Raw genomic sequence first — 26,442 nt, forward strand, 5'->3', positions numbered from 1 at the left:
TTAACACCCAATGAAAATGCCTTAGCTGACTTTATCCCAGGACTTTCCGGGTACTCCAAGTACTCTTAAGCTCACTGGCACTCTCTTTTAGGGAACCTTTCATGTCTGCAGGCCACAAATGCTTCAATTCCAAAATGAGCTCCCTTATTAACTTGTTTAAAAGACAGAGGTGAATTCTAGACGAGAACACCATCTAGATGATGACTAGATACCTAAAATAGGAAGGAGGTAAACAAACTCACAAGTAACACTAAACATTCCAGAAATTTGGCTGGTGGCTGGTGTTAATTTGCCACAATAGTGCCTCCCAGCCTAACTGCACCTCTGTCATACTGGCAACCTCCCCATAGGTCTCCTTGCCACTAGCATGTGTAACAGCCCAGCAAAAAGCCAGCAGACTCCCCAGTGTTTCTGTTTGCCAACATCTCACTGTGCCCATATGGAGGCAAGAATGGAGATAACTAGTAATCCTACTGGTTGTGACTGTTAAGCCATCACTGTGGACTTTAAACAAGATCCGGTCTCTATTACATAGTATTTCTATCATTTCAAAGGGTTTTTTATTGAGTGACTCATATTTGAATACTCCATGTGAAAATTAGGAAAATAATGAAAAAATAAAGGCGGTGCGGTCTGGGTTTGAATCCAACACCTGGCTGGTGGAGTTTGCATGTTCCTACTGTTGGTATTCCGGGTTCTCTCTGGGTACAAGATTAGGCTAGGTTATTGTCAATTCTAAATTGGCCATAGGTATTAATAACACTAAATTTGATAAAAGGAAGAGTATGGCTGGGTGAAAAAAATTTATATTTTTGTTGATAATTAACAGAAAGTGGTGGAACTCTTGCAAAGCTAAATGTTTCTGTTCAACAGGACAATGAGTCAGAGATCTGCTAGTTTGAATTCTGAAAACGACTGACTTACAAGTGATAATAGTGCCGAGGGAATATACTTGAGAAACATACTAATATTGTATAAATGACAAAGATCTACCTTTTCAGACACACACAACAACAAGAAAGTTTAAAGTCAAAATTCATAATATAAATGTTGCTATATGCCAACATTTCTCCTTCTCGCGGCTGTATGTTACGTGTTCTCTTCTGTTCTCTCTCATTTGTCTTCTTTCAGATATTGTCCCCTTCCCTTGTTCATAAAAAGGTGTTTCTTTTTTTATTGTCAGTTTCTCTTGCAAGCACTCACATCACTTTGACGCAAGTTATTTTAAAAAATGCATTAACATCAACGGCTCACACAAGCACACACACACACACGCACACACAAAACCACACACTTCCTTTTCTCTCAGCTGTTTAATTTTTACTGTCCCCTTCCCACACCAAATCCAGCATAGCACTCCCGTTGCATGGTTAACACATTAGCAAATATATCAGGTTTTAAGATTTAACCCTTTTCTCCACATCTCCAGACACTCCATGGACTTTTGTGACAGTTTAAGTTCAGCTGCTCTGACACCTGATTTCATAGGCCCTAGCAATGAGAGTATGACAGACCCTTAGCTGCTTTCATCTCCCTCCTTACTCTAATACAAGAAACCAATATCACTTTGACCGCTGGTGGAAAAAGGCATTGAGCACCTTGCTCACAGGAATGGATAGTTTCTGGTCTCAGATGTAAACAACTGGGGAGCTGTGATCCTGGTAGGGCTCGCTCCAGTCTGGACAAGGGATCTGTGTATGTTTGCTGCATGCCACCAGCGAGTTACTTTGCACTGGAGGGGACTCTGCACCGGTGGAAAAATTATATTAGCCAAGGAAGAAATAAGCCCAGACCACATTCACTTTCCTGTGACATCACATTCAAAGTCATAAAAACTGTGTGTGTGCGTTAGTATGTGTGTGTATGTTTTTTTTTCCTTGCTTTGTGCCTACCATCACACGATTACAGATGGCTCAAAATTGAGGCATACCTGAAATGAAATTTACTCAGTTTCCATTACATAAGATTGGTTGATAGGGTGTGTGTGTGTGTGTGTGTGTGTGTGTGTGTGTGTGTGTGTGTTCGTGCGCGCTTGTGTGAGAGTGAGAGAGAAGAATGAAGGGTGTCAACACTGTTGATTGGGGTTGCTAGTGAATAAAATGAGAAATGCTTTATGAAAATGTTCACTCAAGAAAAATTTAAGGAAATCTTTATTTTGTATATTTATGTCTTTTTAAATCATCTGAGCAACGGTTAACAGTTTATACAATTGAAACATTCACACTGGCGGATTTCAAGGCTTTAAATTTACTCCCAATAAATTATTTTAAATCCTTTTGCAGACCTATAACAATAAAAAGACTGATATATTGCACCTTTTGTTTTCTATACAGTACACATTATGACTACTGCAATTTATTTTCTATGCCAAGATCTCTAAAACATTCAATTGAAACCTTAACAAGATTTATTTTTTTGATAAAACAAGATATTTCCCGCTTTGTGTGTGTGTTCTCGCAATCTCCGTGGTGACAGAAACCTAGGCCTTTCTGCCAGATTGACCTTTGCAAGGTCGCAGCTACCATCAATTATAGCAGCCAGTAAAATGGGGTTTGCTACACACAGCAGATTATATGGAGTGTAAAACATTAGAAAAATGTGTCTGAAACATCAGAGTAGCATGTCTGAAGTGACAAAGGGTGAGTGGGAATAGAGACAGTCCCAAAAAGGGAAGACCCCTGACAAGTGGTTTTGTTTGAAGGCATTGTGACACAGTCAAGTGGGCAGGGATGCTTTCTATGGGCCCACGGCAGTCCATCTTATGGACAGAATACAAGCAGGATGGAAGGACATATGCTTTGCACAGGGTCAAATGAAGCAGAACTCTCGGGCTTTTGTGGTGATCTCTTTTGGTGGCAAGAAGAAAAGCAAATCTGTTGTCAAGTTGTAGCCCAATGGGCCCACAAATATCACATAAAAATTCACCGGCCTGTTTTTTTGGGGGTTTTTTTGCAAGGCTTTTGTCTTTGACCCATGGTAAGGAGTGTCCGTCCAGTTGGCCTTAATGGCTAAACCACATAGTTCTTAGTCTGAATGAGCTCTCCAGCACACTGTGGCAGGGGCTACACACGCACTTGTGAAAACGGCACACCGGCCTGGCTAGAACGCATAATCCATCCATCACAAGAAAGCTTTGAGAGGCGCTTTGACTAATTCAGGACAATGAAGACAGAGCTGGACAGAGATATTTGCGATGAGCGTGACACTCAAGCACCTTCTGTTCTGTTGAAACCCCCTTTCTCTCTTTCAGTATATGAAAGCTGAGTCTAGATTCTAGCTAGATAGCAGATTGTGATCGGCACCTCACTCTCCTGCCAGTAAAAAGCTTTTTGCTGACTGGGGCCAAAGCCAGCCTTTCTAAGCCCTGAAGTAACAGCGTTACACACAGCACCATACTTCAAGTCTTCAAAAATGCTAAACCAATAAAAAGGATTTCCATCCATCTAAACATGCTCACATAGAAGAATTTTGTTTGAGAGGGGGGATATGCCTGCAGGGGCTGAAATGTTCTGCTAACAAAGTTTTGATTGAGTAAGAGAAGTCTGAACACTAGTGATTCTTCAGTTTCTGAATCTGCCTGACAGGGCTTCTTATATGTCCAGTCTGACATCAAATTTGAATTACTGGTAGATGTACAGTGAAACAATGACTGTATCTTAAGTAGAACAGATTAAGATCTGCAAAATTATAGGCCATAAAATACAATTTAAGTGTTAGGTCTGTATAGTATCAGCCATGAAGGAAAGTTAGTTTTACACATGCCAGTTTTGTTTTTTGTTTTTCAACGTAATGGGTAATCAATAAATTCCCTTTTGCATCACTGTCTGTAAATAACCTGTCTGTCTGTATTCTGCTTCATTCATATACACAAGAGTGGTACTGCGCATGCCTTACACAATTCTATACATACCACATGGCGATACAGTAATCGTAAATGCCAAACACATAGCGCAGCGACATATAAGTAGATTATGGACTTGCATACTCTATAAGATTCTGTCTACTTCAAGCTGGCAGGGAAGTCAAAGACACCGTTGGAGCTTTTACATTCAACAATTTATGTTCAATAAAGCACCTATGCTCTTAAAAACTGTGGACTACACTGATATCATCTAATTAAGTAAAGGGAATTAAAAATGCACCTATCGTGTTCCTAATTATTGCCATGAATCGCAAATCTATTTTACATTGTATTCAGATATCAAAAGGCAGTCAAGTTCAAACTTCTTTTTTATGACATTTGTGTTTGCTTTTTGGTTGTATTTTTGGTTTAATCTTTCAACAAAGTGGCCCTCGCTGATCAGCGGCCAACCATTATTGCACATGTTGTGTGTTGAACCTTTTGATCAGCCCCAGAGGACTTTTTTAAAACAATCTGTTCTTTCAAATGCATTGCCATCAACTGGCAGCAGTGAAAAGGGAAAAAAAATAAAATACAGACTGGATCTAATATGTGTTTTTTCTGATTATCGCTATGGTCATTTATAGCTAAAGAAGTCATTTTAAAACTGCCAAACTTCTACAATGTTTAAATTGCGCTATTATTTTTCGTTTTGGAAAATGAATATGCAAAAATTACTTCTAATATGCATTTTAAAAAAATACATTCTAAACATGCTTAATTTTCTTTTTTTGCATATTTAGTATATCTTCCCTCCCATTGTGTTATGCGTATATGTGTGATTACTCCTCACCCAGGGAGGCTGATTAGAGTGGCTAAAGGGTGTTTATGAGACAGTTAGCCGGGAGGAGATGCCACCCTGCCGCTCTCACCCAAATAAAAGAGCCATTTATTACATCCAACATGACCCTCTTATTACACACAAATAGGAATTAATGAGTGCTATATCGGGCACTCCCAGCAGAGCGAGGCAGGGCCCACTAAAGGACTAGCTTTAATTACACTGTCCTACATCTCACCCATTTAACACCACCCATCAGATCACTCTATCTGCACTGCAAGGGTAGCAGGTAGCAGGGTGGAAGATTAGTGTTACCTAAGAGGACGGCCAATGAATGTAAAACAGGATCTATAGTTAAATCACATTTAAAAAAAAAGCTACCTGTTACCACCAGTACACTTTTAGGCTGTTTAATACAAAAACACAGATCTCAGGTTTTCTCTACTAGGATATCCTCTTCATACTGAACATGGCAGTTTTGAAAGGTGCACAGTAAAGCACTTCCCAAAATGCTCCCAGGACTTACGTGGCCTTTTCCAGTTTCCAGCATCAGCTTTTCATTTCTCTGATTTACTTTAACTCACAGATCCTGATACCAACTTCACTGTTTACCTTTATAACTTTCTTCCTCAGATATCAGGAAAAGTCACAACCACCCTGTCTTATTTTTCCCCCTTGTTCCACTTCCCTAAACCACCTCCATCTTCACCCCCCCCCCCCCCCCCCCCCCAAAAAAAAATTATACAATTATCATCCACAATCTTTTCCCATCTTTTCTCCTTTTCTTTGCGTTTCTTCAAGCGAATCAGGCAATTTTACAGCGTCTTCCCACCAGAATCATATCATTCTCTCCACCCTCTCCACACATATTGTTTTTAAACAGGACTGTGTATTTTAAAACCCAGATTGCTGCTCCAAACATGATAGCTGCTCCAGTGATTTTGAAGAATTAGCGAGGTACCAAGGTATTAAATACTTGTTATTTTCCTGTAGTAGTTGCGCACTTAAACAAAGGAAGTGATCATGGATTACATTTCCACCACCTCTGATCCTTTACATTTAAGCTTGCTTTGGAGATGAAAAAAAAACTGTTATCTGAAACTTTTTAAATTTATTGCATGAACAGTGTATATCAGCTTAATTCCGTAGTTTTTGACCCCGCTTGTGTGTCATAATAACAAATAACAGACTGCTATGTCATAACCTAAAGACTTTAGTTTCCATTTTTGCTCTTAGTTAGGGTCTTAGGGGATTTTTTTTCCATTGTTCACATTGAGGATCCATAGTTGGGGTGGGCCGTTTTCATTTTCATTAATTGGTTTCATTTATTGTTTCACAATGTGTGGGCGATATAAAGCCCCCTGAGACTCTGATTAGAGACTGTACAAATAAATGTGAAATGAATTTGAGCTGACGTGTAGATAAACAATAATAAGGATATCAACCACATGACCTGATGAAGATCTAGATTCAGATTTAAATGATTTTATTAAAAGTGTGTGCACAAAGTTCAGAGTATGAGAACTCTATTTTTGTTCTCTGCGGCTTACAGAGCTCGGCGCCACATTGCAATATGCATACTGCTATTTCTGAGTGCGGCGAAGATTGTACAAGCTGTCTTCATATATTCAATATTCAAAAAGATTAATATTTTCCTAAAACGACATAAATTGAACAATTTTTTTTCTTTGCTTTTTACAAATCAGAGTGTTTTCTTGTGTTTGTGCCAATATCTTTTACTAAACCATTTTGACATGATTGCCTGCAAGAGTAAACAATTACACCTGGATCAAAGTGCAATAATTTTATGTCAGGTGCTAGTTAGTAGTGATGTCTATAACAGATTGGGGGTTTCAGTGAGATGCCCTGAAATCTCTTTCATCTTTTTAAACTTTCTTTCCCATCAAGGCACTTTTCAACAAATACTCAGTCCCTCGCTGCATCTCTCCCTCGCCCTCTCTCTCGCTCTGTTGGTATGACACATGAAGCTGGGCCCTGCAGCCAACCCCAGCGTCCGCACAGAATGCGATTAAGCTGAGCAGTGATTAATCTGGGCTGCCCCATAATTCCTCTTTACCACTTTAATGGATGTTATCTCCCCTCCTCTGAAGGCTTATCTTGCTGATCAGGGCCAAGGATGAAGAGAGGAAGAGGAGGGGGTGGCTATGAGTAGAAGGAGAGAAATCAAACCAAATCCATACAGAGGTAAGTAAATGAATAAGAAAGTAAATAAATAAGTAAATAAATAAATGTGGGGATTGAGGGAGCTGCTAAGCGGATAAGGCAGATCAGTCTCTGTAAAGTGCTCATTTGTTTTCTAAGAAGACGAGACAAGCCGCCTTCAGAGCCCACTGATACAGTAAAAACACTGTCAACACCACAATTCACAGACAAACAAAAATAAATTATCCAAACTGCTGTCAATAAAACTCTCCATCCCCGCATTGTAAAGATGGGGCGTGCACAATACTGTTGCTGACAGTCAACGGTACAATGACCAAAAAAAAAAGCCATTGTTTCATGTGCAGCTTCCACATTGTCACGTACAAGTCCTTGTAATAAATTCCAATTTTAGTCATCCACATTCCTGAAGCAAGTTTACTCAGGTCAGCTTTATGAAGGAAAAGGCAACACCTCTTCCCACCTCAAGAAGACTACAATGAGCTATCTATATCCTATTTTGGGGAAATAATTACGCATATAAATGAGGACTCATAATCACTTTAAACTGGAATTCATCAAACAGTGAGCTGCATTCAGATTTGGTTCGCTGTCACACACTAATATGTTGTGAAACACTATGAACTTTGACAACAAGATTGCAGCTCCATGCAGACATTTTACCACACCTGTGTGTTTGCCACTTTTATTCTTCTACATAACATTAAAAAAATATCTGAATATTGCATTACATAATAGCAACTTTGAAATATATTCAGGAATAAAAAATGAAAAACTGTAGCAATAGTCGCCATTTCGGATATCACCACAAAGCTTTTTAAAAACTTTTCTAAATGGACACCGGCGTATTTTTAAGTATGTGTGTATATCAATGCCTGTCCTAGTGTTTTTTGTCCTTCAGTGTCTGTGTTCAAGTATATAAATGCGAGTGTATGAGCCTAGCAAAAGACTGACAAGGTTAAACCTGTTCAAAGCTCTTTTTTTCCCCGCTTCGGCTTACAGCGATGCTGCAGCGAGATTCTGTCATAGACAAACCTCTGTGGGATTCCATTCAATACTACTGTACATCTTTAGGTACAAAGCTGCGGGCTGCATTGGCTCCAGGTAACATAAACGCTCCCTTCAAGCCACCGCGTATCTGCCCATGAAAATTCTCTAAAGGGGTTTAAGCATTTACGCAGAAACACTATCAGGCACTGCCGAAAATTCAGCTTACCCTGTTGAATAGGGACTTCAAAGAGAATTGCAAAATACCTTTCCACCGCTACATTTCTCCCCACTCTTTTTCCTCACTCTCTCCATGTGTGTCTTCCTGCTTCTTTTCATTTTATATTTCCAAACACAAGCTGCTGCATGATGTAAAATGTATTATCAGCCATATATTTCCTCTTTAAATGAATAATAACAATAATCTCTGAGTAATTTCTTTTTTATACAGCTCCATTTTAAATAGGGCAAAGCAAGCAAGCTTATATACAGCTGCAGGTAAACAACGCCAAGCAATTATGAACGTGTGGATTAGGCCTCTACTCTATGTTGTGCGATAAGGAGAAACAGCTGCTACTATCCAGGTAACAGCACATATTGACTGTCAATGAAGGATAAACTACTGTGCAGCTGCACATTTACTTCCTTCGCACACACTGCGGCCACACTGCACCCCCCACACACACAGACACGCGGACAGAAACATACAAATAAATCTGAAGCCATACACGCAGACACACATTTCGCACACGCACTATCTGTGCGTAAGAACCGCACAGAATTGAATATAATAAAAGTATAAGCCTATTTACGTAGTGTGGAGCTTTAAATGCAAAACAATATGATGCATAAACCCAGTGTGATTTAATGTAAGAGATAATAAATGGCTTCATAATGAGCAATAAAAATGGTCTTTAAGCAGTTTACTGCTTAGTTCACACTTATAATTAATCTGGGTTCCATGTGTGCATATAAAGTGGATATAAAACTCTGCCTAACTGTGCAAGTTAAGCGGCAAGCAAAAGAGAAAAATTACTGCTGGTAAACATCTGCAACGTGATTCAGCTTTAGCCCCTAGCTTTTTAAAATATACTGCCTTTTTCTCTCACCTGGACCAGCACGGCAAGCTCTCCAAATAATGCATTACAAAAAAATTGCTCCCTAAAATTATTTACGGCGTAACGCACAACAGAAACCATAACATTTATAATGTTTTACAAAGCCATCAAATAAGTGGAGAGGGGATTAATTGCCCCGGGCCGACCTTAAAATAATTATTTTGAGCGGTGCAACTCTAAACTCCAATGAAATTGATACACTTTGATAATTAGATTCTTGGCACTGACCCGCTGAAGTCAATAAAGGTTATTAAGGCCAATTGCTGTCTAAACGCATTACGGGCAGAGTAAACTGTCCGTGGGAGGCCCCTGCTACTTCAGCGCCAATATGATAATCCATTCTCCGTCCTGGGGGTTTCTTCCCTAGCGCCTGTGTCTCCACTCTGCCATACAAAACCAGATTGGATTCGCTTAACCTTTCCAGGACTTTGATCAAATGAGCTCACACAGCAATAACATTTACATTGACCCCTCCACTCTTGCTCCCCCCACACGCACACACACTACCAGCAGTTTTTTTTTCTACCTCCCCCTCTCCCGCATCCCTCATTCTCCAACCCCTCCTCAGCACGTTTGCTCAATAACCTAATCAGCTACTGATGGCGACCAGGCCAGGTTCTGTATGATTGCAGTGCAGCCCTCCTCGGCTGCCCAGATTGTTTCCAAAGACTGCTATTACAGTGAGGGGAGAAAAAGAAATGGTCGCCAAGCGCATCTCGGCTCATAAGCATACACATGCATGCAAAAGCCAGCCTCCATTATAAATCAAAGAAAGCAAATTTTGTGACACAGGGAGGGAAAAAAAGAGAGTGTGTGTGTATATATATATATATATATATATATATATATATATATATATATATATATATATATATATATATATATGCACGTACTGTATGTGTGTGACCAAACCATTGAAAAACAGGGACTGACAGGCTGGGTGAACGGTGTAGAGGAAGACATGGCCCCGATACCACTTCCTGTTTTGTACATCTTGAAGTATACAAATGTATTCAACTGAATGGATCCCGTTTATTATGAAAGCAGATTAATTTCCTTGATATGTGTTGAAAAGATTTCCATCTACAAGGCTCGTTCTTCTGTCAAATGAGGGAGAAAGTGTGAGAAAGAGAGAAATACAGCAAGGTAGCGGGAGCGAGAGAGAACAAGAGAAAGAAAGAAAGGGAGAGAGAGAGAGAGAGAGAGAGAGAGAGAGAGAGAGAGAGAGAGAGAGAGAGAGAGAGAGAGAAGACTGAGTGCATTGAAATCTCTTTGCATCCGGTGGCTTTTGAAGTTGTGAGATGAGCAGCCACAGAAGTCAGGAAAGTGACAAATTAGGGAAAAAGCTGTACTGTGCAAGCAGAGCTGCTAAATCAATTAAAGTCATGCCGAGTGCATACATTAACATCAATGGCTCACACATACACGCAAACACACACACACACACGCACACAGGACAGGGAAAAAAGATATGCTCGTGGGCTCGCTGTCGCTTCTCCCCCACAGTGAAAAGAGAAAAGATAAAAAAATACCACACCGGTATTTAAAATATTCTGCATAAAGCCAAGACTCTCTGTCTATTGTCACTCAGATGGAAGCTATTCATTGTTGCTAGTTTAAGGAAATGTCACTATTGTATGATAGCCATGATAGCAGAGTCCTGGGGGAACAGAAGGCTGCGAGCCAGGTCTAAACGGACTTCGGCACCCTGGATCACAGGGGAATGTAAAACCTTTGAGTTAATGCCCTTCTTCCATGCTGCCGAAACAACCTTTTACCCTACGTACAGCCACACCTTCCAACATACACACATAATATAGTTTTGCCGTTCATTCACATAGGCATGCTAGAAGAGGCGGATTCTTTGTTTCTATCAAGGAACCACGTGAATTCATGAGGCACCAAAAAGAGTGGACTTGTTTTGTTTCGGGTCTTTATTTATTTATTTATGTATTTTATCAGAATGTCATTCAAATGGAAGGATGAGCATTTGCATGACAACAGGCTGAGGAGCAGAGAGGGAGCCCCAGGGAGAGACAGTATCCATAAACAGGAGCTAGTCACCCCATATTGCAATATTCTTCATACAGACTAACAAACACATACATAGCCCAGCGCATCCCACGACAGTGTGTGCTAAATATGACAATAAAGAGGGGAAGGCTGGCTGTTTGTATTGCTGTTTTAGCAGGATAAAACAATGCGCTGCTTTATTGCTCAGCACAGTGTATAAAACAATACAGTGTCATTTTATAAACCCTATTTAAAGAGACATATATTTGCTATTCTAAAACACCCATGGTAATATCAAATTTGACAAAAATAATCCTGTATTAATATATACTCTGCAGGCAAGAGAAAAATCTAAGTAAATACATGGTAAACAGCATCTGCACACAGTAGGTCACTTGTATTTCACTAAATTATACTATACTGTCAATTGCCAGCTTCAAAGTGTAAAATATATGCAATAAAGAAATGTGAGGGGAACCCACATAATTTAAATAACTCAAAGTAATTTAGAGAAATGTGTTTTAATCTAACGGCAGAAAAGCCACAGCTTTCAAAACCACCGAAAGGAAAATCTATAAGTCACATCTATAAAGTGCTTTTCATCAGCATATCAGAGGTCGATGCATGTATGTAAATATTGCTGGCAAGAGCAATAATGTTGTCCTTCATCACGATAGTGAATCATTACCTTTATGCATTCACTAGTGTATCATTTTTTGCACGGGTTCAATATGCATTCCTGCAGAAGACATACTTGCTTTTGTGTGATGTGACACTGTGATTAATTCAATTTGGTGCCAAAGTATTTAATCTGTAAAATTAATGTTCTAATAAACTCGTGTTGATGTAATTTGTGATATTTAAAATACCCATGCATTTATTGTTACACATGTATTATTACCTTATTTTAATTATTGCATTTTGTTGATTTAGCTTTTTATATTTTTCTAAAAACAACTGGTTTACTTTTTTTTCCCCCCCGAATTGCATAAGATCTGACATTAAGTTCCAACGACATGGCGGAAATCCATATTTGGTCACACATATTTTTTTTCTAAAATGCATAGTGGACATGGTTCACTTGCCCATTAGAGAGACATGGAGACAGAGGAACAGAGAGGGAGAAAGACCTCACATTTCACTGATGCCCTTTTCTAAACACAGGTCCAAATCACACACTTCATCTGGGCACGGAGGTAAAGCTCTAGATGAGTTTAGCCCCTGTCTACTAACACCCCCACCCACTCTCTGCCAGGCTGTTCAACTGTGTGAGAGAGAGGAGGAAAGAGAGACTATGACTAGAGCTGAGCAGCAGCGGCACTGTTCTCCTCCAGCTCCAGTCTTTATCCCCGCCTGAGCATTAGATGTGATTACTGCTCAGCGCTCGACACTGACAGAGACAGAGAGCTCCCAGAGACAGCAGGAGTGGGTGAGAGACATAAAGAGACAGAGAGTGAGGGAGAGCACAGAGGAAAAGAGGAGCACAGCTCTCTCATTCCCTGCGATGCTGCTACAGTGATACAAGAGTGCCCCCTGCTGCTTCTGGTGTCTGGGTGTTAAACACACACACACACACACACACACACACACACACACATATACATACATGTGCACGCACTCTTTGAAATCCAGCTACGAGAGTGGGACTGCATAGAACTTGTGGGGGTATACCAAAAGCGAGACCAAGCATATGACTGTGTGGCTTTCCGCGCTGTGTGTCTACAGTGTGAGTATGTCTGCGGCACACAGAGAATTTACAGAACAGAGCTGTGACTAAGGTGACTTAATTATGAGTCTGACATTACTAAGTGATTCCTTTACAGTGGTGTCTAACTAATAGCTACGCACCCACGTTCCGCTCCCATAAAAATTCTGTGAGGCTACGATTAAACACTTGACACATCCTTAATAGTGTGGCGTGGTAAGAAGATAGACAATATACCATGTAATTTTAAACACACCCTCTCTGGTGAGGGGCATTATTGGACAGCAGATCACTTGTGTAGTTTGTGTAAGAAGCACAAGTAGAGGCGTGTTGAGCATTTAGTTGAAAGACTTATTTTGTGTGACAGCCTTACTACACTAGCAAAGAAACTCTTCATATTTTGGATAAATGCTCTCATTTTTATGTATTCCTATATTTTGAGGGTATTACCTATAAAGCAATAGTAGTAGTGTTTTAATATACATTATAACATATTTTTAATATAAGGAAAATACTTAAACTAAACCTACTAACTGTTTTCATCTATGTCCCAGAAAAGAAATATCATGTGTAAAACCTAGAAAGCTAAACTCGCACAAAAAGATTTTATGGTAAACAGCCTACAAACTTAAATTTAGATAGATTTTATTTAACCATCAAAGTCTTAGTAAGTAATCTGTGTGACAATGAGTCGATGCCAAATGCAGTAAAAGTCGGGAAACCAGAGAGCAAAGCTGTCATGTGACTAGCAGTGTGTCCGAGCAGTCTCACCATGGTCTCCATGAGCTTCCAGTCCTTCTCCAGCTGCTCCATCGGTCTGGTCCACCAGCTGCAGAACCGAGCATAACGCTGGCCCTGAAACCAGTACTGCCGCAGCCACTCAAACTCCACCTTCACACACAAATACACGTAAAACAAAAACGTTGTTCAGAGAGACAACTTTCATCTGATATTTACATAGATTATATATGCATTCCTTTCCCTGTTCTTTTCACTAAGTACATCTCTAAGTAGAACACTGACTTTTCTGTTTAGATACATTTACCTGTCAGAGTGTGAAATTATATGAATGCTTTTACAAATACAAAAATAAATTCTTAGTCCCTTGTAAGAAAATTAATTGGACATGATTTTGCACTGGAAGAAAATGACACATTCCCTTGAAATCATACTTGCTAATTCCATCTTTGAATTGTTGCACATTCTGTTTGTCACGAAATAGTTTCAAAGCACGTTCACTCATTTTTGACACGTAGATAAAAAAAACATCCTACCACAAATAGTACAAACATTGGTCATGTCTTTAAGTACAATCACACCCTCAAAACAATTTAGACACAAACAAGCCTACTGTATGTCTGCTCACACACACACACACACACACACACACACACACCCACCATTGAGCACACCTGAAAACTCCGCCCTCTCCTTCCTTTCCTCATTCCCTCCATCCCCTCCTCTCCTGCTCCGTCTGGAGATGACAGTCTTTACTGCCAAGCCGCTCCCCTCTCCTCCACTGGGAGTGTTTTTGTTTCCTGCTCTTTTGAAGTGCTGATTTAATCCTCGCACGGATGCTTCACGTAGCCAGGTGTAGCCTTTCTATTTCCAAGTGTGTCTTTCCGTGTTTGTGTGTTCGTACCTGAACTGTATGCGCATCAGTGCATTTGTGCCCTTGCAAGTATCTGTCTGCATAAATGCGTGAGCGTCTTTGTTAATGCGTATACAATCGCCAACGTAAATGTGAATGTCAAAGATTGCCCCAACTGCCACCAACGTAAATGTGAGACGCTGAGCTTCCCTCCCCCAAAACATTCTACAAAGCATCATCCACTGAAAACAATGCACGCTCCATTTCATGTTGACGTAGACAACTGTACAACACAAAACGTAGTTTCATACAATGGAAACGCATATAAAATAGCACGACGAGAGCCATTGTTCCTTTTCTGAAAAGTAGTTTGTTTATTGTTCTTCTAACAGAGCATTAGGCAAGCAGAGCTCTTTTACAGCTATGAACAGTCATCGAAACAGTTTAAAACACATTTATTCCAGCTGAGCGCTCCCATGAAATAAAACTATAATTTGGGTGATCCAAAATTGTCATCCAACTTTGACAAATTACGTTCATATATATAACTACGCTGCACTGACTAAAAAGTCACGGAGACCCATCTTCAGTTTGAGTTTTATTTTGAGCGACATCCACTGTAACTTTCTCTCTAGCACAAAAGTTTGAACAGGCCTGCAACTGAGCAAAAGACTGTCAGAAAATATAGCATAAAGTTTTGTCTCAAAGTATATTCGCAATTAGAATCAAGAAGTATGAATTATACTTGCACTGCATTGTTAAACCTGCAAGTGTATCACAGACAAAAGCAAGTATAGATTCAGCAAGAACTTTCCTGTCCTGTCTTCACACTTCACAGTGTTGGAATCCATATAACTTCCACAATCCAACATTTATAGTAACTTTATATAAGGATTTACCAGCTGTCGTGAAAAAAGAACGTTGATTATCTTCAATCTTTAGTTCTAATTTTTCACTCTTGAAACTCTTAGATTCAACTAACACTTTAAATTACAAAGCTTCGTAAGAGTCATGTGACCAAGAGTCACATGACTCTTACATTAAACTAACTTTATTAGCAGTAGCAGCATTAACATGGATTATATGTGTCTGAAGGATGTTTCCCTAAACTGAGTTTGTTTTTACAACAACAAAAAAAACTAATAGTTTTGAACTCAAATTAAGTTCCCAATATCCTGAACTCTTCTAATAAGAGCCACTGGAAAGTTTGAACACTGAACTTAAAAGATCCTGCGATTGGTGACATTTTTTAGTGGTTACTGCTCTGCAAAATGAGGCAAGACATCTTCCATACAGTCGCCCAAAAACAAAGGGCAAAAATTATTTACACAAACAACTTGAGAGGATTCTGTCCTGGAAAAAGGCTCTGATCACAGTGGGGATGACATGCAAGGACTGGGGCATGTCAGGGAGAATACACAGCCAGTGGCACTGCTCAGCAGCCTCTCAGTCACTCCATACAACCCACCCTTCAAAGAAATGTCATCCTTTATGGTCCCTTCAACACAATCCAAATCCACTCCCCTTCGATCACTACAGCTCAAACACACAACAAAGCCACACGAGCCAATATCGGACGTCCTTTTCACACAGTCTGTCCATCCTTCTATCTCTCTGATTGTCTGCCTGTCCTTTAGTGAGAAGAAACCAACCTGTGTCTCCACTTTGAGCTGACATGGCAGCCAGTCCCCTGCTGCGCAGGCCAGTGGAAGCCACAAAGCACGCCATCTAAAGCTACTGAGGAGTGCTGGCTATGTGGCATTTGGAGGCTAGCTACCCAGCTGAGAGTTACCAAGTAGGGAACTATGACTAAATGCCACCTATTCAGGTAGACAGATCGAAAGTGTGTGCGAAAGAGAGAGTGGTTGTTAGGCCTAGTTTTTCTATGAGATGGCGTGGGGGAGTGAGAGGGGAGTTAGTGACTCCCCTGAGGCAGTCGCTGTCATCTGTCCAGGTGATGGACACACCAACTACACATTAGCTGCACATTAGTTGACCGGCCTCCCACCATGGCAACTCTGGAGTTAAAGCCAAGTAGCCCCTTTTTTCCCCCCGATTTAATGAGGTACTTTTTTTTTTCCACACCTTCACGGTAGTCCCTGAGCGGGTCCAATCAATTTCTGGGCTGGGCCCTGAGGTGAGAACTGATGAGAGTGTGATCGATCCCACTCTGCCGTCCTCTGTTTACCTTTCCTGATCTCCTCACATATAAGCCTGGTTACCGGTGAGCAACTAGGAACGCAATTTACACTCATCACACATTTGCCAGAGTAGTCGCACACAATCTAGGTCATAACACACAGATTGCTATATATGTTTTACTTTCACCCTACAGGTAGAAAAAAAAACTTAGGAATGGTCAGGTTTTCTAAAATGACTACTCATAAATTATAGAGGCTTTTTCTCATAACATTCTATCTTCAAGATAGTGTTTGTCACTTCTTTCCTCTCAGACTAAAGATTAAAGAAATAGTCATCTTTGAATCCTAAAATCTGTTCGTGTTAATCGTCTGGTCGCAGCATTTTTGTACAACTTGAAGGCCTGAAAGAGACGATTTGTCCAAGCTGGTAAATCGTAATACAATTGATCATAGAAATTCAGTTTGAAACCTTTGTAAATTTCCAGTTAAGTACGGGGCTTAAATTAACAAACGATTCTATTAATTGACATTTTACACACCGTCCCAAATATTTTGAAAGCAGGGTTTTAAACGAATAAATGATATACTCAAAAAATAAAACAAAATCTAAAGCCTAAATCATGGCATTGCAAAATTCAGAAATGGTCAAAAATGTTGCCTTTTATGGATAGATTTATTTCATCAATGTAGTATTTTTTTAATAAAACCAAAGCACAGAGAAATTAAATAACCCATTAAATCAACCAATACGATGAATAATTAGAAACAATGTTAACAAGCAGTAAAGGTAATGCAAGTAAAAATAACAGCAGAGATAAAAAGTACAAACCACAATAAACTGATCTGTTACAAAAAATAATTTGAGTACTTATTAATAAGATTACTTTGACATTCTCATTGTAAGCCCTTTTAAGAAAGCCATTTCAAAGCAAAGCCAACACTGAAGCAGCCTGTGGAGACATTTTGGCCATGAAAACAGAATATCAGAAGGTCACACACAACTACTTCCGTACAGTTCACTTTCTGCCAAAGCTTGTGGGAACCTCCCCACCCCCCATCAATATTTACTGTGGGGGAACTAGCATCATTAGAGGGGGTCCCTCAGGGCACTCTGTCACACACCCACCTGGGAAGTGACACAGTGGCTTTAAATGAGACAAGACATTTGCGTCTGGGATTAGCATTTCAAAGCCAAACCTGCACATGGGGAAGGTGCGGTGATGCTGTGTTAGCCTACCTCCGCCACCTAAAACAGGAGGTGAGATTAAAAGGAGACAGTGAGAGGGACCAAACACACAGGTGGGAAATTTTTCTTTATTTCCATCTCTGTCTCCATTCAATTTTTACTTCAATTAGCTATCCCGACTGACCCCCAAATGCTGACAGCGATGGCAGATGCTCTACTTCATCTTCGTCAAACCGGGCCCACACCCTGTGACAAATGTCAACCTCCACCTCCTTGCACCACATTGCACAATATCCCTGGAATGTCAGCCAGTGCTAGCTTGCTGTTTAGCACTTTTTAAGGAAAGGCCCATAAGGCACAGCTCAGGTCAGGCTGCCTGCGTGTCTCAGGCTTGTTCACTCCTCAGTCGCCCATGTCAAACACGACCTGCGCAATATGCACCCACCAAGAGCCAAACTGGGCCGCGATCATAAATAACTCCACCAACAATACATCATTTAAGTGGGTGTTCTGCTCTCGTGGGCAACTCCAAACAAATGGCCACATCGATCATTGAGAATGCCAGGTAGGGTAGGCTTGAGCCCCCGAGAGTACCCCTCCTTACTTAAATACTCACACACACACCTGCTCTTTTATAAATTGTGCACTGTTTTCCTGAATAAACCAATGTTTAGTAATCCTGTGCCACAAGCAAGAAACTAGCAGTTGCTAACTCAACTAGCACAGCAGTTCTCCCAAACCAGACAGCGCTATTGTTTGGCTCTGCTGAATAATTAATATTGTCTACAACCTTTAAACAACCTTACGTCAGACTCATCTGTCATGGTATCCTGCTAAGGGGTCTGGGTGCTAGTGTCAGCTTGGATGTGAACTTTGGGCCAAAGGGTGTAAAAGAGGGAGAGGTGAAGTGATATATTAACTGCTGGCCCGCAGCAAGTGAACACAGTATGCTGGTGGCTCTGCAGCACAGCCACTCGTGTTCCTCTTTTTTGACCTCCCTCTATCCCTCCATATCCCAAGCCAGCATCACTCATTGTTCTGTATAAAAAGGGGTTAAGGAGTGGAGAGGGGCCTGACTCCATCTTTTAGAAAAACATATGGAGAGGCTATTGCTGTACAATCCATCACAGGCCAGGACAAATGAAAACAACCTGGATTTCATATTGCAACCATTTCCCTGAGCAGAGACAACAAGGTACGTAGAAGTTGGTAAGCTGGCAAGCGTCCATCCTGCCATGTACAGATGTTTAACCTGCTATCAGATTACTTCCAGTATGGTACACAAGTCTCATAATGCAGATAAAATAGAATCAACCAGAATCCACCAGGATTAAAATGTTTAAAAAAGGTTTAAAGCACACGATTTTCCTCTTTGTCATATTTGCTTTTCATTTCAGATTTTAAGAGTTTTTGTTGGAATGTGTTTTGTCGTTTTTGTTGTCATGTTTTTGACATCATTTGGCTCATTGGGAGACTGACATGGAAAGATATAACACACTGATACCGTAAAGTTACGTAGGGTGATTGTCCCATCAAAGAACACAAGGTCAAAGGGCTTCATTAAATGTATGTTCACCAGACTCTATCCACAGGTGCACAAGTCTATACAATGCAAAAGCAAAATAAATAAATAAGCAAACTGTTATTAATCATGGATAATGGTTTCATTGTATTTCCACAATACTTTCTGTGATACTGTCTTGAAAAATCCTGTCATATTTGCAGATGGTTCTTAATTGTTTTTTGTGACCAGATGGAACAATTCAGATTGTGCTAGGAGGGCCATGAACTCTTAAAAAAAGTAAAGGAATAGTCTTTAAAACTTAAGACTGGAATCCTATTGTCTAAACTCTTGGCACATATTCACATTAAGTAGTCTCAGAAGGCCCTAAAAGTGAAGTCAGATTTATAAAACTGATTCAGATGTGGTGCATACAGCTCATCTACGCTAGCTTAAAAATGCTAGTAAAACTACATGTAAAAAACGCAAATAAAATCAAAGAATGGTCCAATGTGCATAACACACATATCACAGACACACGTGTACATACATATGCACATTCATGTGAACACACACCACCGTCTCCCCACCTCATTGTGAATCTCCTCACAGTCCTGTAGCGTTGCCGGCAGCAGAGCCACAAGCCTATGGGATCCTGTGTCGGGGTCAGTGTGCAGGTTGGACAGGGCCTCCTGGCAACGTGACTGGATGTAGGTCAGGGTTCCACTGGAACACTGATCGGAACAACACAGACTGTGTTACAAACAGAGCGTAACTGCAGTGCTTGTGAGAAATTTAATACATTTAACCTAGGTGCATGCCTAGAAAATATGCATATACTGGTCAAACTACCCAACTAATAAGCTGTCTACTTGCTAATATTAAAACCACAGACAGAACAGGTAAACTATTTGCAATGTTCTGTTCTGTTGGGAAAATTCATAAGGACACTGCTTCTAAATGAAGCACCTACAGAGAGTTGCAGAACAAGTACACATCCCAATGCCAAGGGCATTTTCTAATGGCATGCAGCCTCCCCCAGCTTGACAATTTGCCCTAGCTGGATTGCTCAACAACTTGAGAAACATCAGTAAGAACCCAAGGCATTCGTATGACCTAAAAACTGATCACATCCTAATACAAGTAAGTCCATGGGCTTCGCTGGAACATGCACATTCCATGACCCCAACCTATAAAACCCAAAGGATATCCTATGGGCATCCTGGGCCAAGGAAAACCTGTTCCCTAGATGTTGGTTCTCTAATGGGCAATAGGTGCTTTGACAGCACGAGTAGGACCTACACAATGTCAGGCAGGTGGTTTAACATGCTAACATACTAGCCTAACATCTCTGTGGAATCAGAGGAAATTAACATTATTTTATGTATGTTCACCACCTCATCCTGCACGACTGCATCACTATTTGCAGAAGAATTTCTGTTTAAAAAGGCTTTGGCTGGACTGTAAGTAGTTCTTGTGAATTTCTCTTTAATGTTAATTTCTGCACATGTAGACAGATTTGAAACAGACAGTAAGAGATTTGTTATTTTTGCCACAGTTTTAATCACAGTTAATCGCCTTGCTATCACAAACAGATTGCATGTAACGTGAACCCATTCACTCGCAAAGTGATGACAGACTGATAGCAGACGGAGTATTGCCAATTTATCAGTCATGACACACAAAAGTTGCCTGGAAGATGGTAACTTATTGCAAGCGATCACAGACCTGGTCCCTGTCTTTGAAGCAAACACTTAAATGGCAAAAAAACCTGCAAGTTCACTGAATACTGTAACTATAATTCCTATCACGCCACATTCACCGTTTTCACTACTGTGGCTGTAACAGAAGGTTGCTGGCTGTTTCAAAGACAGTGTTGTACCGAAGACCATTTGCTTTCAAAGTAAATTTGATCTACTTGAAATGTTTTAATTGCAGTAAACAATCTGTGTTTTCTGTTTTGCCTTCTACTTTTCCAAGTTTCCACCCCAATCAGGACTGCAGCAAACAACAAAGAATTGCATAAAGGTTTTTGGTGCAGCATGGCATCTTTGAGACCAATTTCAACTAGTAACTACTAGCAACCACTCACTAACCAACCAGGGAAGGCACATTTTTCCTTAGCAGTCTGATGATTTTTTTTTAAAACATTTTGTAGTATATTTGGATATACTGCAGTGGCTTTACTTACATCGCCAAACCCTGCAGGGAAAGACCGTTCGTTTTTCTGTTTTATTTCTCAGTAAAAGGGTCGTAAGAGGACAACAAAGTTCTTCAGCATACAATGTTGAATATTATTTACTTATTAACTTTTTACAGAGTCTTTCAATAAAACAGCATAGCAGCATTCCTTATTAATTCCAAAGGAGGCTGTCGGTAGACCATACAGCATTTTACGAAGCGATTCAGAACAGAGTTTAATCTGTTGTCTGACTTCTCACCTCAGCCACTCTGTGTGTGGAGCTGAAGCGTGCAGTGTCTCCAGCTAGGACACAGTGCTGGTGGGTACTGTTCAGGTCATCTGGTAAATACAGTTAAGAGAAAACTATCAAAACACAACGACATTACCAATGAGAGTTATCAAAAGAGCAGCGAAGAGTAAACAAGAGCTCACACCAGAACTGAATGTTCATCCCATACTGATGTTGTGTTTTTTAATAATTAAAATAAAGAGTAGAAAGGAGCATAAAAGGAAAAGATTATGACAGAAAACACAGGAAAGAAGGAGAGTGAAGAAACATGACAACTACATCATCTTATACTCTCAGACAGATTGCGCTTGGTCCAGTACCGACGAATCAAATAGAGTGAGCAGCATTGTAGTATAATTTTAATTACCAAACAAAACCAGATCGAGCTCAATCTGTCAAGATGGAAGAGCCATACCAACAAACATTTGTCCAATATCACACAAGCTTTACAAAGAGGCCTTACTGCTGTTTCTTGTGTATCCCTCCATGTGTTTCTTTGTGTGTATAGATGTTTCTCAGCTCTGCCATTATTTGCCTCATAACAATAATTAATTTAGCCATGACAGAGCTGTCATTCACAGCACATGTGCATATTTACACCCGCCTTGAGCAAGAGTACACCGGCTAATGCCTGTGATTTGAAAGTCAAACAGCCAAATGCTTTGGGAGGAAGATATTATTGTTTGGTGGGAGAAAAAAAAAAGATGGTGACAAACAAAACAACTTGCCGGTGTTTTCTTCACCCTGATGAGATTGTGAAGGATTAGGTCTCTGGGCAGAATTACTCTGCGTCTTTAAAACTGTTTATATCCAATAACAAATTATCTCCATCAATCTGCTCTTTTCTTGGCGCGTCTGATGCGTCAGTGGGATCAGGAGGGAGTAGAGGCAAACTCAATAACTGTAATAAATATTTATCTTTCTTTCAACCCCTGTGCCTGCTGCCACTTGTCCTCCTTTTCCAGGAAGCAGGCTTTTAAATATATTGGGTCAAGTCTTTTCTCCAGTCCCCCTGTGCATTGGGAGCTGGAAATCAGATTATTGAACAGGCCCGGTGTCAAGACTTGCATTGTTCTTTTTTAACCACTGAAATTCCATTTGGGTGGAAATGATGGTGATTCAATTTGCCTCCAGCAGCTCAGACATTAGCAGTTCAAAGGGGCCAGCCGCCGACAAATGGTGCTGAAAATACATTACGGTGTCTGTGGTTATACACCATTGTAGTTTTCTTTTAATACCACAAAACTACTTATCATACGGTGTATGTCACCAAAACACTGGTACAATATATCTTAACACTTGGTTTAACACTGGCCACTCTGCCTGTGTGTACACGAGTGGGCTTGACATGGTGAGGTGAAACATCCAGTTTTTTATTCGTACGTGTCGGTTGCCACCCAAAAAAAAAAAAAAAAATCATGAAAAACTTAAGATTCAGTGACAAAATATAGAGTTTGTGTGTGTGTTGCATGTCTTACAAGACTTGTTTGTCTCGCGATTGGTTTAGTTTTAGGATTTTAGTATGTAAAAATAATGTTGTGCAGGAAAACTTCTGAGTATTTTAGGACACAAAATTGTGTACTGTATATAAAACAAATCTTTTCTATTGAAGAACGAAATAATTTTAAGTTTGTTTGGGTTTTTTTCTCCATATGGCTGTGTTTGTGCATTGTGCCAAGCATTTAAATCAGGTAGGCCGACAAAGCCACAGACTGCCGAGGACTCTGTGAGCTGCTATCGTCGTGCAGCAGTTGGCCTCTCAAGGGCGTACTCACCAAGTGGAGCATAAATCCCCACTGATCCGCGACAGTCAAGTCCCATTAGAATGGTCTGCACAACAGCCCATCACTCTATTATAATAGCTGGCCTGAAACTGACTGTTCTATTGTAAATCTTATCCAGCTAAAAGAGGTCGGCTTCAAGCCCTGTCAGACTGAATATTAGGTACAGACATCGTTGCTCTCAGATGAAAACATAGCATCTTCAAAGAGTCAATGTCAGGAATTCATTAAAACCTTCCTATTGCTTACTTTTTAGTGGTCCATTTGAAAAGACTGACGATGTTCTAAAATTACATTGATACAGTAGACAGGTAATCTGATTGAACTTTAAACTGGAAAATCAGACACATGTGGTACACATGTGCGTGCAGCTATAGAAAACACCTTGCTATTATCAAGGTAGTGGCAAACAGTTACTACACTTTACCACTGACACTATGAATAACTAGTTTATAAAACACCTGTTTTAGAAACAGTTGTTTTATAAAGATGTGAAGGGGCAGATAGAGTAAAAACTAGATTTTTATTTTATTTATATAAAAGCAATCCACAACAGTTGTCATTGCCCTTAGAGCAAGTATTTGTGAAAGTGAGAAGAAAAAAAACTCGCTTTTAATAGGAAGCAAACTCAGACTCAGGGAGGAATGCCATCTGCCTTGACCAGTTTGGAGAAAATATTTTACAGTGCTTTTTCTTTTTCCTTTTTTACCCCCACTATAGAATTGTGAAATTGGAGGCCTAAAGGCTTACGAACAACAATATTATTATCAAAGCACGCTGTTTTTAAAAAAAAAACAAAAACCAAAACATAAAAGTAAGAGCTGCTTTACTTCGTTTGTAATTAGTTGTAAATCTGATTTGTGACATATCTGCAGTACATAAGTAAGTTATTTATACCACCTTGTTCTGCGGGTGTAAAGAGATGGTAATCTTTCAATTAAAAAAGAAAGTCTCTCCAGACATTTGGTGAAGTATTAAAAAAAAATATAGAAAAGAGTGAATAACAGTGTCTAAATACCTGTATTTATTTGATGTAAATGTTGAGCATAGTGTTGTAGTCAAGTATGTTCTGATGTATATCAGTTAAAATATTTATTTTCTCTACTCTTAGTTCCAAACTACATGAATTAGTCACTTATTTAAAATACACAAAGTACGGTAATACATCATGCAGATGAAATAAGGACCACCTTAAAACTGTACCTTTATATACTTAAGAAAGCAAAGTGCCTCTATAAAATAATAAATCCGCCATTTTATAAGGGCCGCTAACTTCTTGTCCAGCTGAACACAAGCTCTGTTGTGATGTGGATAAATGTCCTTGCGCTCAGAAAATATGAGAAAGCTTGGAAAGACCCGTGGGACCAAAAAGAGGAGGGTGGAGGTGTCTGCTGCAGCCAAAAGCATTAAGCTATGATTTACACCCCTGTGGCTTGCTGTCTGTTCTCCCCATAGAGACATAGTCAGGAATGGGTCACAGGACTTCAAAAAATAACATTTGGGTTTCTTAACCTCTCTAATGCACACAATTTCATGGAACCTTAAAGCTCACTTTTCAAGCCAAGTAACCTCTCTGCACATACACACGCATGAACACGCATGTCTCAGCTCTGTTTTTCCTGCAGAGAGAATTAGAAGAAAAGGACTGAGCATGAAAGTGAGAGTGAAGTGCATCCTGCTGGCATGGGTCATTGGGGACAAGTAACACTAAAACATGGGGTAATGAAAGTGTTCCTCCCTCCAAAGTCAGACATAGTGGCGAATGCGGTTAAGCTGTGCGAGCAACATGTTTACATGTGCATGTGTGTAGCTCCGAGTGCGTTTATGTACAAACGTCTGTACCTCTCATGTAATAGCAGTCTCCAGACTCCAGCGGCAGCATCAGGCCAGGTGTGTGGATGTCCCAGGCTACCTTGAGCCCAATCCTCCAGCAGGCCTTATCACTGCTGCTTCCCTCACTGCTCTCACCTGTCAGTCAAACAGAGCCCAGCACACTGTAACATTTGCATTTTGCATTTATATTCACATTTGGGGCTTTGGGTTGACAGTTTAACCCAGTGTGACTTAAGTGATTGTAAAACTGCAGCATCCTTAAATTTAAATCTCTTAAATATTTATGGAATTACATGTTTGTTATGAAGCTGTTTAAAAAATACATAACACTTTTGTCACATCTTTGCCTGTATATCTGGGTAATGCAGTGGAAAACTGCTATAGCATACTACAGCAGTGGCCATCTATCACCAATGATGTAGCCAGAAAATAAAATTAAATGAAATTAAATTAAAGAAAGGCTTAACACATTAAAAAAAAAGAGTGCAATGATTAAATCAATACCACCCAAACAATGGATGTAAGATGTAAGCCTTTGTCTACAGAAAGTAAGAATCACTTAGCAGCCAAGCAAAGATGATACGTGTTGCTGTGGTCATATTGGCTGTTAGCACAGGATCTTTATGCTATCATTATGCTGTGCAAGAGGAAATAGTTGGATAAAAGCCCCTGATGTTGTTTAGTGAGTGTGTGAGTGTGTTATTGGACAGTATGTATCCTATGATATTCCTGTTTCTGAACCTATTCGCTGCAAGCGCCTCCCCTGTCCCTCTCTCTCCTTCCACTCTTACATGGCATACTAAGAAAACAAGATTTGGCTTGGCTGGCCAACACCCTTCAGCAAAATCAATACTAAACTCTTTCTGGGCCTCTCTGCCCCACAGCTGCCTTTTCCTTTGCTCAGCACGGATAAATAGTAACTTAATTTCCAGCCATTGTGCTCTGAGAGCCAGCTAATGACAGCTCTCCCCAAGGCCTTAGGAATGGTGGAAGATCATCCACTGTGCCGGAAAACACTCAATTGTAGCAGATTCCTTTGGATCTGTGCAGGTATAAAAAGACCAACTCTACATTTCTTTAGTCCAAGCAAAAAAAAAGGCAATTGAAGTGAGAAAAAGACATCTCAAATGAATGCGTCATGCAAAATGTTTTATATCTGTACATCTAAGCTGCCTAATGTGCCGCGTTTCTGTCTTCTCTGGAATAGGTACCTTTTTAATCCACCGGTTCTGGGAGTTCTCAGAGCCATCCA

General features: G+C 40.1%; 1 protein-coding gene across 3 annotated transcripts in view; it reads right to left on the reverse strand.

Annotated features, from left to right (window-relative positions):
• fto (FTO alpha-ketoglutarate dependent dioxygenase) overlaps positions 1-26,442 on the reverse strand; it is a 113,882-nt gene that overhangs the window by 64,193 nt on the left and 23,247 nt on the right. For all 3 annotated transcript variants that reach the window (XM_026173569.1, XM_026173586.1, XM_026173578.1), the window contains exons 4-7: positions 25,200-25,325; positions 21,547-21,626; positions 19,696-19,839; positions 13,458-13,577 (exon numbers count right to left, since the gene is read on the reverse strand). In XM_026173569.1, the coding sequence (XP_026029354.1) occupies positions 13,458-13,577; positions 19,696-19,839; positions 21,547-21,626; positions 25,200-25,325 (470 nt within the window). The remainder of the gene's footprint in view (positions 1-13,457; positions 13,578-19,695; positions 19,840-21,546; positions 21,627-25,199; positions 25,326-26,442) is intronic.

This window comes from Astatotilapia calliptera, chromosome 1 (genome assembly GCF_900246225.1).
Source record: "Astatotilapia calliptera chromosome 1, fAstCal1.2, whole genome shotgun sequence".
Lineage (NCBI taxonomy): Eukaryota > Metazoa > Chordata > Actinopteri > Cichliformes > Cichlidae > Astatotilapia > Astatotilapia calliptera.